The 20,659-nt window shown below is 44.1% G+C and overlaps 1 protein-coding gene across 2 annotated transcripts in view; it reads right to left on the reverse strand.

Moving 5' to 3' along the window:
• Positions 1 to 20,659, reverse strand: part of skd (mediator complex subunit skuld) — a 320,744-nt gene that overhangs the window by 67,270 nt on the left and 232,815 nt on the right. For both annotated transcript variants that reach the window (XM_070079690.1, XM_070079689.1), the window contains exons 3-7: positions 17,192 to 17,282; positions 7,264 to 7,350; positions 5,409 to 5,554; positions 2,326 to 2,502; positions 1,390 to 1,819 (exon numbers count right to left, since the gene is read on the reverse strand). In XM_070079690.1, coding sequence (XP_069935791.1) covers positions 1,390 to 1,819; positions 2,326 to 2,502; positions 5,409 to 5,554; positions 7,264 to 7,350; positions 17,192 to 17,282 — 931 coding nt within the window. The remainder of the gene's footprint in view (positions 1 to 1,389; positions 1,820 to 2,325; positions 2,503 to 5,408; positions 5,555 to 7,263; positions 7,351 to 17,191; positions 17,283 to 20,659) is intronic.

Here is a 20,659-nt window from a genome sequence, read left to right on the forward strand (position 1 = left end):
AATTTTGCAAAGTGTTTCTGGCACTAGAAAGTACAAACTATTACATAAACTAAATACACAAGATGGGACAACACTAGCATATCTCTGCTCCTTTATCTACCACTAAGTTGTTATATGTTTACTCTCTCTCTCTCTCTCACACACACACACACACACTCTCACTCTCTCTCACACATGCACACACAAACATATATACACACACACACACACACACACTCTCACTCTCTCTCACACATGCACACACAAACATATATACACACACACACACACACACACACACACACACACACACACACACACACACACACACACACTCACACAAACACACACACGCGCACACACACGCTCTCACTCTCTCTCACACACGCACACACAAACAAACATACACACACACTCTCACTCACACAAACACACACACACGCACGCACACACACATGCTCTCACTCACACACGCACACACAAACAAACATACACACACACACACTCACTCAAACACACACACACACACACACACACACACACACACACACACACACACACATACTCTCACATCTGACCTTAACCATAATCATAACTTCCACTCTTAATTTTTTCCTTCTGCTTTACCTTTTAACAAGGTAATCCTCGCTGACCTTTTAACAGGGTAATCCTCGCTGACCTTTTAACAGGGTAATCCTCGCTGACCTTTTAACAAGGCAATCCTCGCTGACCTTTCAACAAGGTAATCCTCGCTGACCTTTTAACAAGGTAATCCTCAATGACCTTTCAACAAGGTAATCCTCGCTGACCTTCTAACAAGGTAATCCTCACTGACCTTTTAATAAGATAATCTTACCAACCTTCTAGCAAGATAATCCTGCCGACCTTTTAACAGGGTAACCTCACTGACCTTTTAACAAGGTAATCTTACTGGCATTTTGAAAAGGAAATCTTTTCTAACAATAAATTCTTTGAAATTCAACTAACAAACATTTAAAATCTAAAAATATGGTTTATCATCAGCTTTAGCATCGATTTGGTATCCTGGTAATAATATTTTCTACTAGAGAAGTGAAATATACAATACTGAAGGATAACAGTGATTCATACGTACTAGCAACAAAATACTTTACATTCATGCATCATGCAGTGAAGAGTGTACAAATATCTATATCAAATTCAAGTGGCAAAGTGGAAACTTTTTTTTAAATTTCCGTCTATTTCATGCAACAGTGACTTTTACAAATTCTAAAACATGACCAGTTATCAAGAGACTTTAATTAAAAAACAAGACAAAATTAAGATTTTAGAATAATACATGTGTAACATACTAATGTAGATACAATAACTTGACATAAAATGCATTCTATATGGAGTTTTAGAAAATTTACAAAAAGAAGGTAGTCATACTTGGCACACGAACAGCTGATCTTCGTGGCTGGGTCAGAGAAGTCCCATTGGCCAGCAATTTCTGCAGGGGTTAACGTTCCTTCTGGAGTGAGGCAATCATGCTGCACTGGGGGCTGCTGTCCAGGACATTGTACTATATCTTGCCAGACACGTTCGCACATTCCCCGAGACCAGCCCAAGCCTCGTCCCCCAGAGTTTAGATACTCCGAGGCTAAAAGAGTATGCGTAGAAGCTGTGAAGGGAGAATTGTGTGTGGGAAGGTTTGACCCGTCGCTACCCTCTGAAGTACTCTCGTTTGCCAGCCCTCCCTTAAGGCCCCCAGGAGCCATTTGTCCCATATTTAAAATACTTGCACCTCGCCCAGCCATCAGGTAATCGTCCATATCCGTCACTAACACATAACACGTTGGGTAGCGCATCTTGTGGCCTCCTAAAAAGATAAGAATAATGACATAAATACATAGATAAATACACTTTTTAACCATTTTCCATAGTAGAGTTAAGATATCAATAAATACATAGACTAGTAAATCCTTGATATAATGGACTAATAGGGATGAATAGATGGCTAATAATAGCAACTGTGATGGACATAAGAGATTGTTTTGCAGTGATTGTAACAATAAAAAACAATTTGAAACCAACAGACACTGCCCATTATTTCCTCAACTGACCCAGCAGATTTTGTTCAGTATTTCCTGAGTCCATCACATAGAGGTCTGTTATATCGAAGATTTTACACAAACAGTACAATAAAATACTCCTGGCTACATGAGTCTATTACATAGAGGTTTCTTATACCAAAGATTTTACGTGATAAACAGTACAATAAAATACTTCTCCTGGCTACACGAGTCCATTATGTAGAGGTCTATCATTACATCAAAGATTTTACATCATTAACAGTACAATAACATACTTCTCGTGGCTACATACCCACAATAACTTCGACAGCTGCGGGGAGAGCAGGCTCCAGGGAGTCTGTGGGTGGAACTTTGGTTTCTACAGGAAAAAACTGTCTCCAATCTTCCAAGAGTTTTTGTATTTGAGGTTCAGAATGGCGATAACTTACACCAGTAAGTGTACCACTCAGTCCATATGGGCCCAAGATCACTGAAAATAATACAGGTATTAACATACATGAAAATAAATGAAGTCTACCACTTCAGTGAACAATATTGTAGCCTTGAAAAAAACAGGCATTTATATTTTTTAATATGTTGGCAGTCTCCCACTGAGGCAGGGTGACCCAAAAAACGAAAAACACTTGCCATCATTCAACACTTTCACCATCATCCACACATAATCACTCTCTGCAGAGGCACCCAGATATGACAGTTCAGACGTCCCTCCAAACAGCTAATACCATACATTTATATACATGAAAATAAATTACAAGAGTAGAACTTCTGTGAACATTATCACAGCCATGTAAAATACAAGCATTAACACTCCCAAAACTAAATTATTAACTTGGCCACAACTACCCTGCAAATTGGAGGCAAGTTTTTGGGTGACATTTCAGACAGTTATGGACCAATATCGAGTCAATACTGGCCCTGGACTAGCCAGAATGTTGTCTGTACATTAATTTCCAGTTTGTGATTTATTGTGAATTGTTCCAGCCATGGCATTGTAACTTTTATTCTTTATAAGCTTACTGCTCTACTAACCCTGTGCCTTCTAAAATTGAACAATACTATATCAATGAAAAATCCTCAGCAGGAACTGCTCCATCCTCTTCACATATTTCAACTCCTTCTCTTAGCATATTAAAACAATGCCTGCACTTTAAAGGAGAGGTCTGGGATATTTGCTGTTGAGAGTGACATCTAAATTGTCATATCTGCATAACTTTGCAAAGACAGTAATAGTGTGAATGGAATAAAGTTTTTTTTTTTTTTCTTTTGGGAAGGGGAGGGACCTTGCCTCAGTGGGAGGCAGCCAGCATGTTGAAAAAACAAAAAATTAAAACTATTCCTTTCTCTCAGCATAAAGTATGGGAGGGCCCCACTTTACAACACTTTGCTTTATGTCATTTTGCTAATACAGCAGTTTTCAGTTATAGCCATTCTTCACTTATTCAAGTTTCCTACAATAAGTATATTCACCACTCATCATATGCTAAAGTGAAAATATTTTAAGGAAAGTAATGTGTGTTAGGTAGTAGGTTGGTAAACAGCAACCGCCCAGGGAGGTACTACCGTCCTGCCAAGTGAGTGTAAAACTGAAGCCTGTAATTGTTTTACATGACGATAGGATTGCTGGTGTCTTTTTTTCTGTCTCATAAACATGCAAGATTTTGGGTATGTCTTGCTACTTCTACTTACACTTAGGTCACACTACACATACATGTACAAGCATATATATACACAAACCCCTCTGGGTTTTCTGCTATTTTCTTTCTGGTTCTTGTTCTTTTTTATTTCCTCTTATCTCAATGGGGAAGTGGAACAGAATTCTTCCTCCGTAAGCTATGCGTGTTGTAAGAGGCAACTAAAATGCCGGGGGCAAGGGGCTAGTAATCCTTCTCCTGTATATATTACTAAATGTAAAAGGAGAAACTTTTGTTTTTCTTTTTAGGCCACCCCGCCTCGGTGGGATATGGCCGGTTTGTTGCCGGTTTGTTGAGAAGAAGAAGTAACGTGTGTTCTGTATATGCATTTTTTAGGCCTAGTTCTGTTGCTCACTTAATATATGATAGTGTAACTACTATATGCATTTGAAAGTGAAACAAAAAAAAAGTGCTATGTTTCACTGTACAGCAATTTTCACTTTACAACAGCAGTCCAGAACTTAACCTGCTGGATAAGCAGGGCCCCAGAGTAGCCTGGAACCTAACCTGCTGTATAAGCGGGACCCTACAGTAGTCTGGAACCTAACCTGCTGTATAAGCGGGACCCTACAGTAGTCTGGAACCTAACCTGCTGTATAAGCGGGACCCTACAGTAGTCTGGAACCTAACCTGCTGTATAAGCGGGACCCTACAGTAGTCTGGAACCTAACCTGCTGTATAAGCGGGACCCTACAGTAGTCTGGAACCTAACCTGCTGTATAAGCGGGACCCTACAGTAGTCTGGAACCTAACCTGCTGTATAAGCGGGACCCTACAGTAGTCTGGAACCTAACCTGCTGTATAAGCAGGACCCTACAGTAGTCTGGAACCTAACCTGCTGTATAAGCGGGACCCTACAGTAGTCTGGAACCTAACCTGCTGTATAAGCGGGACCCTACAGTAGCCTGGAACCTAACCTGCTGTATAAGCGGGACCCTACAGTAGTCTGGAACTTAACCTGCTGTACAAGCGAGGCTCTACAGTAGCCTGGAACTTAACTGGCTGTATAAGTGGAGCCCTCCCAGGAGGGCTCCGCTTATGCAGCAGGTTAGGTTCCAGGCTACCATCGTAAAGTGAAAATCGCTGTAAAGTGAATCATAGCCTTTATTCACTTTCAATACACTTAAAATCCTGATAACAAGTTTACACTGTCATATATTATGTGAGCAATAGAGTTAGGCCTAAATAATGCATATACAGCACGCACATTACTTACCTTAAAATATTTCCATCCTTAGCTTATGAGTACTAAATATACTTATTGTAGGAAATCTGAATAAAGAATGGCTATAATTAAAAACTGCTGCATTAGCAAAACACTGTAAAGCAAAGAGGTATAAAGTAAGCCCCACCTTTACTGTTCATAATTTGACAGCAGTCCAGGCTAAGCCAAAATACCAAAAAATCAAAATCATGGGTTTGTTACAAATTATTCCAGACTTGGTATTATAACTCTTATTCTTGCTAATGGAATATATTAAAAATGGAGGAATATATTCAGTAATACATGGCAGAGCCCAGCCTGATCCCACTGCCCGTCCCTAGGCCTTGAGGAAAGTGAGAAGCTTGTTGATGCATGCGGAGGGCGCAGCAAGGCTTGGGCAGGGATCCTGCTTATAAATGATATAGAATTATATACGTACTGTATATTACAATCTTGGTTGGTAATCTATCTTCATAGTACCTGGTATGCCATGGTTGGTTTGTTGCGCCAACAGTAGATGTCGACGGGTCAGCTGTCTTACTGGTGGATGCTGCCGTACATCTACACTCGCACAGACGATGCTCTCACCATGGACAAAGAATGATAAACTGAAGGACAAGTGGGTACTGCAATGATGAAAAAATTGCTCTTAGATTATTCAGATAAACTTTTCATTGATATACTGTTACTGTACAAAATGGTAACAATTACAGGAGGGCCACGCATATACATTGCCTTCTTTTGGTGGTGAAAGTTTTTCTTTTTCGGGCCACCCTGCCTTGGTGGGAATCGGCCAGTGTGATAATAAAAAAAATAAAAAAATGTTTTCGTTGGCTTCAAACTGAGCCATTGTTCATTATGTTCCACCCGCTGGTGACAATCGCCGGTGGGTGGAACAATGGCTCACTTGAAAGCCAATGAAAACATGGGGCACTGAAAATAGGTGCCGTATATGTGGGGGCCCTCCTGAATATTAACTCAAAATATTCACATTAACAGAAAAACAAGTAATGTCACACTCGTAAATCACTTGAAAACCCATCATTTTGAAAATACAGGAAACAAAACTGTTAATATTTCAACCCTTACACTGTGATACTCTTAAGTTCACCCTTTAAGTAGGTACACAGACAAAGCTCTTCACTAATATCAAATAGTATCAGAGCTACCATCCCTTTATTCGGATCACACTCATTCCACAAGCACTGTATAACATATGAGAGTTTAGAACTTTCTGTGAACATAACATGAGCTCAGGAATCGCATAACACAAAGGAACTTCCTACCCAGGACCTGTCACCTCATCCACTCACTACTTGATACGTCCCCCTATATGCCACTCCCTTGTACAGGGAGAGGTACAACCTTCCCTACACATTTATGTTCTCCTTTCACTTGTGCATCTGCTGAAGAAGATCCCAGAAAGGAATGAAAATATAAAGACCAATTAATTTTCTGTGTTTCTATCTCCATGTGGGTTATATTGAGCAGTATCAAGCATTCATTACAGTTTAGTTACCCATTGTCTACCTATTTTCTGTACCAAGGACCTGGTGCTCAAGTTACAAACAAGTTACTTGTACAATGTATAGAAAACAATAGTACAAAGGACGGGCGTGTTTCACACATGCTCATAACTGCACATGCACAGTTGTAAAACTCCAAATGTTTCCTAAGTAAGCTAATTTATAAGTACAGATGTATAGAGCAGCTTTGGGGCATTTGTAATAATAGTTGCAGGTGATGCAGGTGTTTATCACATGAAGAGGAATTACGGCTTGAGAAGCAAGTCTTGATAAGAAGCATGGAAGAAAGATGTTATGTACAGAGTAATCTTTTACTTATGTCAAGATGTTATGGTAAATATTTGAACTTCACAAAGTTCTTAATGCAAAAGTTAACCTGTAAAATACTTATTTTTTTTAAAGAAACTCGTATTTTTTTTTAGTAATCACTACAAGTATATATCAAACAAATTTAGTAAACATATTCTTTATTTTAGCCTTCATCAGAATGACTTATCAGTGACAAGGCTACACTGAGTGGATGGAGGATTAAGCCTACACTGTTCCTGGTGCTGACTAGCCCACATGGATTTAGTGCATCACAAAATATGAATAGTTTTGTGTATTCCTACCATACTCTGGGTTTTATTAAGAGTATTTTAAAACCTGTATCAATGCTATAATAACAAGGTCCTTGCTTCAAGGTCAGTGTATGCCAATAGTAAACTCTCAGTGAATGCCAATAGCAAACTCTCAGTCTTGTTTCTTGCCTATTTTACAAATGGGTTTTCCGAGCAATACTCATATGTATAACAAAATAAATATCTGACCTACTACTACCCGGGATACCCTCTGGACCCTCGTAAGGTTGCACAAACCAGCGACCCAGCCTCACAAAATCCCGTGTTAGAAGACATCTGAAAGAAACAGATTTTGTTAAACATTTGTTAATCTGTAATAATGTTGGTAGAATTACCACTACTACTACCACCACTACTATTACTACCTACAACAATTATATTACGATTTTACACCTCACTATAATACCTTTATATACCTTGTGTGTGTTCTTGTACCATTCGTAATGGACTGACAAAGCTCCTGGAAAGCATAATGTTGCCACAATAAAATGTCACATTAGTTGTACATGCGGCCATTTGTAGATACATGCATCAAACAACTGACAAGTTGATATATTAGACACATGTGCAATACCTGGGTATCTTTACTGTGGAAATGTTTTTCCACACAGTGACTTCATCAGTCCAGTATCACATGTCCTGTTACCTAATTATCTGTAATCTGCTAATACAGTGGAACCTCAAAAATCGAACTGCTCCCAACACAACCAATTATGTAAGTTTATTTTTGTAAGTGCTTTTATAAGTGTATTTTTGAGGGTCTGAAATGGACTAACATAATTTACATTATTCCTCATGGAAATAAATTCATTCGGTAAAGGCACTCAAACAGCCTTCTGGACCAAAGAAAGTTCGATATCTGAGGTTCCACTGTATATGGGAGATTAGCATTCTTGTGGACCTGTCAGACCACATCTCATAAACTGGAAAGGAAATTACACATTATATCCATTAATACTCTTGGAATCATGGCTTCCACAGCTAGACCTTCTACACTAAAAAGTAAATAGAGTATTACCTGGGTAGTAAATAGAGTATTACCTGGGTAGCACTGAAAATTGGGTTGGGCAAATGTTTTGTTAGTGGGATGAATTGTAAAGGACCTGCCTAGTATGGGCCAACAGGCCTGCTGCAGTGTTCCTCCTTTCTTATGTTCTTATGTTAAGAACTACAGCTACTAGGAAACAAGAAACTAAAGATTAGATTACAGGTGCTCCTCGACTTACGATATTTCGACTTTACAATTGTGTGATAGCGATGTATGTTCAGTAGCGTACAGTACTGTGCATTCATTGATAGGATAAACTTGTATTCATTTATTCACTTTTCAATACATAATGGTATTTAGTTGCAGTAATTATTTGTTTACCTATTCAGTGACAGTAGTTATTTATGTACTTGTTTATTTAGCATAGCATTCATATCTGGCTTATGATAGTTTGAATTTACAATGGGATTATGGGAACCTAACTCCCTCGTAAGTTGAGGAACATCTATAGTGAACATGAGCAGAAAACTGAGAGATTTACCTGTCATTTTACATATATACCTGGAGGGTATTCCAGGGATAAATGCCCCCATGGCCCAGTTCACAATCAGGCCTCCCGGTCGATCAAGGCCTGATCAACTAGGCTGTTACTGCTGGCCGCAAGCAGTCCAATATACAAACCACAGCCCGGCTGAACTGGCACTGACTTTAAATATCTGTCCAGCTCCCTTTTGATGGCAGTCAGGGGTCTACTGGTAATTCTCCTTATGCATGGTGGGAAGCTGTTGAACAGTCTTGGGCCAGAGTGCAAAACATTTAATACATGTCCTTCTGTTTCACATACATGAGACAACCTTTGATATACCACTGATGTGTTGCAAGTTTTTCTACTCATCTGGTGCTAGCCTGGTCAACCAGGTCATTGCTGCTGGTGGCCTGCTGTTCAACATATCCATCACAGCCTGGCTGATCTGGTACCTGGTGAATATACATGTCCAGTTTCCTCTTGAAGACTTCTACACTTGTCCCAGCAGTTTCTGATATCTTCTGGAACGATGCTAAATAATCAGGGGCCATGGATGCTGATACAGTGTTCCCTTATTGTGCCCACTGCAACCCTGCTTTTCACCGACAGACGAGCTGAACAGCACCACAGGTGCTCTTAAACTCCAAGGCTGAGGGACTGATTACCTCACGTTTTGTATATAGTTCTACTGTCTTCCAATTATGTCCTTCAATTTGTACTGATGAAAAGTCTACAATAAAGATACCCAGATATTGCACGTGTCTAAATTTCACCCTTCAGGTATGTTAGGTAAAAAAACACAAGTACAACTAATGCAACATTACTGAGGCAGCATTTCACCCTCCAGGAGCTTTGTCAAGCCTGTGGTAATTCTACTAACATTATTGAACCCTCCAGGTAGGCCTAGTCTCAGACCTGGCCTACTGAACTAGGAAACATTACTGGATTAATAACTACATGTATGAGGAAACAGGATAGTTAAGGAAGACCTGGAGTCTACCTGGAGGGTAATTCGGGGATCAACGCTCCCACGGCCTAGTCCATGACCAGGCCTCCTGGTGGATCAGGGTCTGATCAACCAGGCTGTTACTGCTGGCCGCACTTGATCCAATGTACGAAGCACAGCTTAACTGATCTGGCACCAACTTTAAGACACACAGTGAATGGAAGTAGAGGAATAAAAGGGCACAATACCATGACCAGAACAACACACAAGTCACCCACACATAGAAGAGGCACTTATGACCACCTCATCAGTGTCTTCTGTGTGTGGGTTACTTGTGTGCTGTAAGCATAAGTTTGTTTACCTGTAATCTTAACTGTTGTCAAAATCTAGGAAAAAAAGATGAACAATCTTGCCAGAGTGCAACACGTTTAATAGGCTTCTGTTTCACACATGACAGGACGGTAGTACCTAGCTAGGAAGGGAGAGAAGTGAGAGAGTGGGTGGGAACAGGGAGGAAAGGGATACCTAGCAGTGGAGGAGAGGGAGGGTGGAAGTGGAGGCAAGAAGGGAAAAAAGGGAGGGGAGAGGGGAGGCAGGGGTAAGGAACACACAACACAGTTTAGAGAGAAAAAATAAGTTTTTGTGTGTACAAATGTGATACAAAAAAGCGTCAAGAGTTGTTTACATTATAACAGCTGAGTGGCTACACCACGTGCCACACCACACACCACGTGCCTCACCACACACCACGTGTCTCACCACACACCACGTGCCACACCACACACCACGTGCCACACCACACTAGACGTGTCTCACCACACACCACGTGCCTCACCACACACCACGTGCCACACCACACACCACGTGCCTCACCACACACCACGTGCCACACCACGTGCCTCACCACACACCACGTGCCTCACCACACACCACGTGTCACCACACACCACGTGTCTCACCACACACCACGTGCCACACCACACACCACGTGCCTCACCACACACCACGTGTGTCACCACACACCACGTGTCTCACCACACACCACGTGCCTCACCACACCACGTGTCTCACCACACACCACGTGTCACCACACACCACGTGTCACCACACACCACGTGCCTTACCACACACCACGTGCCTCACCACACACCACGTGTCTCACACACCACGTGCCTCACCACACACCACGTGCCTCACCACACACCACGTGTCACCACACACCACGTGTCACCACACACCACGTGCCACACCACACTCCACGTGTGTCACCACACACCACGTGTGTCACCACACACCACGTGTGTCACCACACACCACGTGCCTTACCACACACCACGTGCCTCACCACACACCACGTGCCTCACCACACACCACGTGTCACCACACACCACGTGTCTCACCACACACCACGTGCCACACCACACTCCACGTGTCACCACACACCACGTGTCACCACACACCACGTGTGTCACCACACACCACGTGCCTCACCACACACCACGTGCCTCACCACACACCACGTGTCTCACCACACACCACGTGCCACACCACGTGCCTCACCACACTCCTCGTGTGTCACCACACACCACGTGCCTCACCACACACCACGTGCCTCACCACACACCACGTGCCTCACCACACACCACGTGCCACACCACACACCACGTGCCACACCACACTCCACGTGTGTCACCACACACCACGTGCCTCACCACACACCATGTGCCTCACCACACACCACGTGCCTCACCACACACCACGTGCCTCACCACACACCACGTGCCACACCACACACCACGTGCCACACCACACTCCACGTGCCACACCACACTCCACGTGTGTCACCACACACCACGTGCCTCACCACACACCACGTGCCTCACCACACACCACGTGTGTCACCACACACCACGTGCCTCACCACACCATGTGTCTCACCACACACCACGTGTCTCACCACACCACGTGTCACCACACACCACGTGCCTCACCACACACCATGTGTCTCACCACATACCACGTGCCTCACCACACACCACGTGCCTCACCACACTCCACGTGCCACACCACACACCACGTGCCACACCACACTCCACGTGCCTCACCACACACCACGTGTCACCACACACCACGTGCCTCACCACACTCCACGTGTGTCACCACACACCACGTGTCTCACCACACACCACGTGCCTCACCACACACCATGTGTCTCACCACACACCACGTGTCTCACCACACACCACGTGCCTCACCACACACCACGTGTCTCACCACACCACGTGCCTCACCACACACCACGTGCCTCACCACACACCACGTGCCTTACCACACCACGTGCCTCACCACACACCATGTGCCTCACCACACACCACGTGCCTCACCACACACAACGTGCCTCACCACACTCCACGTGTCTCACCACACACCACGTGCCACACCACAGACCACATGCCACACCACACACCACGTGCCTCTCACCACATACCACGTGCCTCACCACACACCACTTGCCTCACCACACACCACGTGCCTCACCACACACCATGTGCATCACACACCACGTGCATCACCACACACCACGTGCCTCACCACACACCACGTGCATCATCACACAGCACGTGCCTCACCACACAGCACGTGCCTCACCACACACCACGTGCCTCACCACACCATGTGCATCACACAGCACGTGCCTCACCACACCACGTGCATCACACAGCACGTGCATCATCACACCACGTGCCTCACCACACACCACGTGCCTCACCACACACCACGTGCCTCACCACACACCACGTGCATCAACACACACCACGTGCCTCACCACACACCACGTGCATCACCACACACCACGTGCCTCACCACACACCACGTGCATCATCACACAGCACGTGCATCATCACAGCACTTGCCTCACCACACACCAAGTGCATCACCACACACCACGTGCCTCACCACACACCACGTGTATCACCACACACCACGTGCATCACCACACACCACGTGCCTCACCACACACCACGTGCATCACCACACCACGTGCATCACCACACACCACGTGCCTCACCACACACCACGTGCATCACACCACGTGCCTCACCACACACCACGTGCCTCACCACACACCACGTGCATCACACAGCACGTGCATCACCACACACCACGTGCCTCACCACACAGCACGTGCATCACACAGCACGTGCCTCACCACACCACGTGCCTCGCCACACACCACGTGCATCACCACACCCGGTGCATCACCACACACCACGTGCCTCACCACACAGCACGTGCATCACACAGCACGTGCATCACACAGCACGTGCCTCACCACACACCACGTGCCTCACCACACCACGTGCATCACCACACACCACGTGCCTCACCACACACCACGTGCCTCACACAGCACGTACCTCACCACACACCACGTGCCTCACCACACACCACGTGCATCACACACCACGTGCCTCACCACACACCACGTGCCTCACCACACACCACGTGCCTCACCACACACCACGTGCCTCACCACACACCACGTGCCTCACCACACACCACGTGTCTCACCACACACCACGTGCCTCACCACACACCACGTGCCTCACCACACACCACGTGCCTCACCACACACCACGTGTGTCACCACACACCACGTGCCTCACCACACACCACGTGCCTCACCACACACCACGTGCCTCACACACCACGTGCCTCACCACACACCACGTGCCTCACCACACACCACGTGCCTCACACACCACGTGCTTCACCACACACCACGTGCCTCACCACACACCACGTGCCTCACACACCACGTGCCTCACCACACCACGTGCCTCACCCCACACCACGTGCCTCACCACACACCACGTGCCTCACACACCACGTGCCTCACCACACACCACGTGCATCACCACAACACATGCCTCACCACACAGCACGTGCATCACCACACCACGTGCCTCACCACACACCACATGCATCACCACACACCACGTGCCTCACCACACACCACGTGCATCACCACACCACGTGCCTCACCACACCACGTGCATCACCACACCACGTGCCTCACCACACACCACATGCATCACCACACACCACGTGCCTCACCACACCACGTGCCTCACCACACACCACGTGCCTCACCACACACCACGTGCCTCACCACACACCACGTGCCTCACCACACACCACGTGCATCACCACACCACGTGCCTCACCACACACCACATGCATCACCACACCACGTGCCTCACCACACACCACGTGCCTCACCACACACCACGTGCCTCACCACACACCACGTGCATCACCACAACACGTGCCACACCACACGCCACGTGCATCACCACACACCACGTGCCTCACCACACACCACGTGTCTCACACACCACGTGCATCAACACACACCACGTGCCTCACCACACACCACATGCATCATCACACACCACGTGCCTCACCCCACACCACGTGCCACACCACACGCCACGTGCCTCACCACACACCACATGCATCATCACACACCACGTGCCACACCACACACCACGTGCCTCACCACACACCACGTGCCTCACCACACACATGCATCACACACCACGTGCCTCACCACACCACGTGCCTCACCACACCACGTGCATCACCACACCACGTGCCACACCACACACCACGTGCCTCGCCACCCACTGAAGATGCCACTGACAGGCCAAACTTTTCCATAATAGAGCTACCTAAATGTTTCACAAGTTCCTCATTCTTCAACTAGTCAGTTTTGTAAACATCAGATGTAAAGTTTTATATTTAATTTCTGTGTTGCAGCCAAGGTATCGTGACCTTCATTACTTGCACACGACGAACTACCACAAAAATAAGGAAACACGTCCACGAAACGTTATACTTTGTGAAACGTTTACCAAGAAACTACTCGGAGCATTACGAAGGGAACGTTTCACTACTCTTGGTGAAACGTTTCGTTAGTTAAGTAGGTAAGTTGGATAAATACGTGAGTGGGTGGGTGTAAGTTGGTGTATTTATCTAACCTATTTTTAAAACTACACAACGTTCTGGCCTCTATAACTGTACTCGGGAGTTTGTTCCACTCATCCACAACTCTATTACCAAACCAGTACTTTCCTATATCCTTCCTGAATCTGAATTTTTCCAACTTAAAACCACTGCTGCGAGTCCTGTCTAGGCTAGATATTTTCAACACACTATTTACATCCCCTTTATTTATTCCTGTCTTCCATTTATACACCTCAATCATATCCGCCCTAATTCTACGCCTATCAAGAGAGTGCAGATTCAGGGACCTCAGTCTATCCTCATATCCCACACTCTCCTAGTATCAGTATACTCTAGCACAAATCAATTACATTTAGCATTGAATGGAAGTATGATAGTAGGGATAACTCAGTAATAGTTCCAGATTTTCGCTTAGCAGATTAAGATGGGCTTAGAGAACACTTATCACCTGTTGACTGGAGTAACGAAGAGAGCCATCAATATGACAGCTTTCTTAACGCAATACATGCTGCCCAAAGGACATTTCGAATAGAAATGACCCCAAATGGATGAATAATAGGCTCAAATATCTTTTAGGTCAGAAGAAAGGAATTTATAGGCATATGAAAAGAGGTGAGGGTCATCTTATGAATCAGTATATTGACATTAAGAGGGACGATAAAAAGGGGATAAGAAAAGCTAAACGGGACTATGAAATTAAAGTTGCTAGGGATTCTAAAACCCAAAAAGTTTTTTCCAGGTATATAGAACAAAAGTCAGAGATATGATAGGTCCCCTTAAAAATAACTATGGGCATCTTACTGACAAAGAGAATGAAATGTGCTCGATTCTTAATAATTATTTTCTCTCGGTTTTCACTCAGGAAGACATTGACAATATCCTGGTAATTAATTTTTATAGTGGGCCAGAAGATGATAAATTATGCAATATCACAGTCACCAGCGAAATGGTTATCTAACAAATAGACCGGTTAAAGCAAAATAAATCCCCGGGCCCTGATGAACTTTTTTCAAGGGTTCTTAAAGAATGTAAAATGGAACTCTGTGAACCATTAACTAATATTTTTAATTTATCTCTTCAAACAGGTGTAGTGTCTGATATGTGGAAGATGGCTAATGTAATTCCTATTTTTAAAACAGGGGACAAGTCGTTACCGTCAAATTACCGCCCAATAAGCCTGACCTCAATTGTAGGCAAATTACTAGAGTCAATTATAGCTGATAATATAAGAAGCCATCTGGATAGGCATAATTTGATTAATGATACTGAACATGGTTTCACCAGGACCGTTCCTGCCTAACTAATTTATTAACCTTCTTCAGCAAAGTTTTTGAGGCCGTTGATCAGGATAAAGAATTCGATATTGTTTATTTAGATTTTAGTAAGGCTATTGATAGAGCACCACATCAGAGACTTTTGAAGAAAGTGGCTGCTCATGGCATTGGGGGAAAATGCTGTCATGGATCGAGTCATGGCTCACTAATAGGAAGCAGTGTGTCCATAAATGGGGTTAAATCTGAGTGGGGATCTGTAACAAGTGGCGTTCCACAGGGACCAGTTTTAGGTCCATTGTTGTTTATTATAAATATAAACGACCTGGACGAGGGAATTACTAGTGACATAAGCAAATTTGCTGATGACACGAAGATAGGCAGGATAATCGATTCAGACGTTGACGTCTCACAACTTCAGGAGGATTTAGACAAACTCAATTCGTGGTCAGAAAAGTGGCAGATGCAGTTCAATGTAGATAAATGTAAAGTTCTAAGGTCCGGAAATGTCCATAACCCTACCACCTACCAGCTTAATAATGTAGAACTTAGCCGTACAGAATGCGAGAAGGACTTGGGGGTTATGGTGAGCAGCAACCTTAAACCAAGACAGCAATGCCTAAGCGTACGTAATAAGGCAATTAGATTACTGGGATTTATATCAAGAAGTGTAAGCAACAGAAGTCCAGAGGTCATACTGCAACTTTATACATCATTAGTAAGGCCTCACCTAGATTATGCAGCTCAATTCTGGTCTCCATATTACAGAATGGACATAAATTCGTTAGAAAACATTCAGCGTAGAATGACTAAATTAATACATAGCATTAGAAATCTTCCTTATGAAGAAAGATTGAAGACCCTTAAATTACATTCACTTGTTAGACGAAGAATGAGGGGAGACCTGATCGAAGTGTATAAGTGGAAGATAGGTATTAATAAAGGGGATATTAACAAGGTCTTGAGGATAACTCTCCAGCAGAGAACCCGCAGTAATGGATTCAAACTGGACAAGTTTAGATTTAGAAGGGATGTAGGAAAGCATTGGTTTGGAAATAGAGTAGTTGATGAGTGGAACAGTCTACCTAGTTGAGTTATTGAGGCTAAAACCTTGGGTAGTTTCAAATATAGGTTGGATAAATACACGAATGAGAGAGGTTGGATTTGATTGGGAGTTGCAAATGAGTGGATAGAGTTATCAGAGCTTATTTCTTGGGTGGCACTGAAAATTGGGTTGGGCAAATGTTTTGTTAGTGGGATGGATTGTAAAGGACCTGCCAAATATGGGCCAACAGGTCTGCTGCAGTGATCCTCCTTTCTTATGTTCAGTGTATTACTTAACCAGAGCAGCTTACCGTTCAATGAGGTTGTGTAGCGCCTTAAACAGAAGTGTACGGCACTCGTAGGAAAGGCCAGTCTCCCAGTCCCAAGAGCCACAGTTATCCTCTGTAACAAGAACACCACCACATTACCATCTCTATACCACAAACATTTAAAACACACTTTAAACAATCACAATGACAATAACAAAAGAGGAATGCGGCAGTGCATCTAGCCAATGATAACACAAGTAATATAATTATGACATCAACAGTAAGCCCGCTGTTCCATGGTAAACAGCAACACTGCTGGTGTTCCCACAATGTAACTATCATATATAATAGTGTAGCAACACTGCTGGTGTTCCCACAATGTAACTATCATATAGAATAGTGTAGCAACACTGCTGGTGTTCCCACAATGTAACTATCATATAGAATAGTGTAGCAACACTGCTGGTGTTCCACTGCTGGTGTTCCCACAATGTAACTATCATACAGAATAGTGTACAATGTAGCTATCATACAGCAACACTGCTGGTGTTCCCACAATGTAACTATCACACATAGTGTAGCAACACTGCTGGTGTTCCCACAATGTAACTATCATACAGAATAGTGTAGCAACACTGCTGGTGTTCCCACAATGTAACTATCATACAGAATAGTGTAGCAACACTGCTGGTGTTCCCACAATGTAACTATCATATAGAATAGTGTAGCAACACTGCTGGTGTTCCCACAATGTAACTATCACACAGAATAGTGTAGCAACACTGCTGGTGTTCCCACAATGTAACTATCACACAGAATAGTGTAGCAACACTGCTGGTGTTCCCACAATGTAACTATCACACAGAATAGTGTAGCAACACTGCTGGTGTTCCCACAATGTAACTATCATACAGAATAGTGTAGCAACACTGCTGGTGTTCCCACAATGTAACTATCACACAGAATAGTGTAGCAACACTGCTGGTGTTCCCACAATGTAACTATCACACAGAATAGTGTAGCAACACTGCTGGTGTTCCCACAATGTAACTATTATATAGAATAATGTAGCAACACTGCTGGTGTTCCCACAATGTAACTATCATACAGAATAGTGTAACAACACTGCTGGTGTTCCCACAATGTAACTATTATATAGAATAGTGTAGCAACACTGCTGGTGTTCCCACAATGTAACTATCACACAGAATAGTGTAGCAACACTGCTGGTGTTCCCACAATGTAACTATCATATAGAATAGTGTAGCAACACTGCTGGTGTTCCCACAATGTAACTATCATATAGAATAGTGTAGCAACACTGCTGGTGTTCCCACAATGTAACTATATAGAATAGTGTAGCAACACTGCTGGTGTTCCCACAATGTAACTATCATATAGAATAGTGTGGCAACACTGCTGGTGTTCCCACAATGTAACTATCATATAGAATAGTGTGGCAACACTGCTGGTGTTCCCACAATGTAACTATCATATAGAATAGTGTAGCAACACTGCTGGTGTTCCCACAATGTAACTATCACACAGAATAGTGTAACAACACTGCTGGTGTTCCCACAATGTAACTATCACACAGAATAGTGTAACAACACTGCTGGTGTTCCCACAATGTAACTACCACACAGAATAGTGTAACAACACTGCTGGTGTTCCCACAATGTAACTATCACACAGAATAGTGTAACAACACTGCTGGTGTTCCCACAACATAACAAACACACACAACAGTATAGATACAGACTTCAGATGCGCCAAACTTTGTAACAAACAAGACATACTCCATGATCTCCTGTGTGCGTCACACACTTGCTACACACACTTTAATAACTATGACACATCTACAACAATTAGGCAATTTTACTAGGGAATGAAGATACCCAACTGTGCATATATGACTTATCATCTTGTCAGTGTTGTATACCATCACATATATACACATGCACTGTGTATGGCGATACAGCAATGCTAACAAGTTGTGTATACAAACTCCAAGATCTGGAAATGATATTTTAAGAACGCTTCACCTTCGTAACACTACCAAACCATACCACGGGCGGGATTTGAACCCGCGGTCAGTCTCAAAACTCCAGACCTGTTACACAGGCGAAATGTTGTCCATTTGTAATCTGCATGTTTCAGAGTAGATATCTCTGATATACTTTTGATGAGTTATGTGTTACTACTCTCCGATCCTGTCTATGGTATGCAGCCTTAATGACCCTGGTGTAGTAGGTAGAGTTGGTATTATTCTTGACTGGTGGTGTACAGGTGACATGCAGCCTTAATGACCCTGGTGTAGTAGGTAGAGTTGGTATTATTCTTGACTGGTGGTGTACAGGTGACATGGAACATTAATGACCCTGGTGTAGTAGGTAGAGTTGGTATTATTCTTGACTGGTGGTGTACAGGTGACATGCAGCCTTAATGACCCTGGTGTAGTAGGTAGACTTGGTATTATTCTTGACTGGTGGTGTACAGGTGACATGCAGCCTTAATGACCCTGGTGTAGTAGGTAGAGTTGGTATTATTCTTGACTGGTGGTGTACAGGTGACATGCAGCCTTAATGACCCTGGTGTAGTAGGTAGACTTGGTATTATTCTTGACTGGTGGTGTACAGGTGACATGCAGCCTTAATGACCCTGGTGTAGTAGGTAGACTTGGTATTATTCTTGACTGGTGGTGTACAGGTGACATGCAGCCTTAATGACCCTGGTGTAGTAGGTAGACTTGGTATTATTCTTGACTGGTGGTGTACAGGTGACATGCAGCCTTAATGACCCTGGTGTAGTAGGTAGACTTGGTATTATTCTTGACTGGTGGTGTACAGGTGACATGGAACATTAATGACCCTGGTGTAGAAGGTAGACTTGGTATTATTCTTGACTGATGGTGTACAGGTGACATGGAACATTAATGACCCTGGTGTAGAAGGTAGACTTGGTATTATTCTTGACTGGTGGTGTACAGGTGACATGGAACATTAATGACCCTGGTGTAGAAGGTAGACTTGGTATTATTCTTGACTGGTGGTGTACAGGTGACATGCAGCCTTAATGACCCTGGTGTAGTAGGTAGACTTGGTATTATTCTTGACTGGTGGTGTACAGGTGACATGCAGCCTTAATGACCCTGGTGTAGTAGGTAGACTTGGTATTATTCTTGACTGGTGGTGTACAGGTGACATGCAGCCTTAATGACCCTGGTGTAGTAGGTAGACTTGGTATTATTCTTGACTGGTGGTGTACAGGTGACATGCAGCCTTAATGACCCTGGTGTAGTAGGTAGACTTGGTATTATTCTTGACTGGTGGTGTACAGGTGACATGCAGCCTTAATGACCCTGGTGTAGTAGGTAGACTTGGTATTATTCTTGACTGGTGGTGTACAGGTGACATGGAACATTAATGACCCTGGTGTAGAAGGTAGACTTGGTATTATTCTTGACTGATGGTGTACAGGTGACATGGAACATTAATGACCCTGGTGTAG

Source organism: Cherax quadricarinatus, unplaced genomic scaffold, assembly GCF_038502225.1.
Source record: "Cherax quadricarinatus isolate ZL_2023a unplaced genomic scaffold, ASM3850222v1 Contig3, whole genome shotgun sequence".
Taxonomy (NCBI): domain Eukaryota; kingdom Metazoa; phylum Arthropoda; class Malacostraca; order Decapoda; family Parastacidae; genus Cherax; species Cherax quadricarinatus.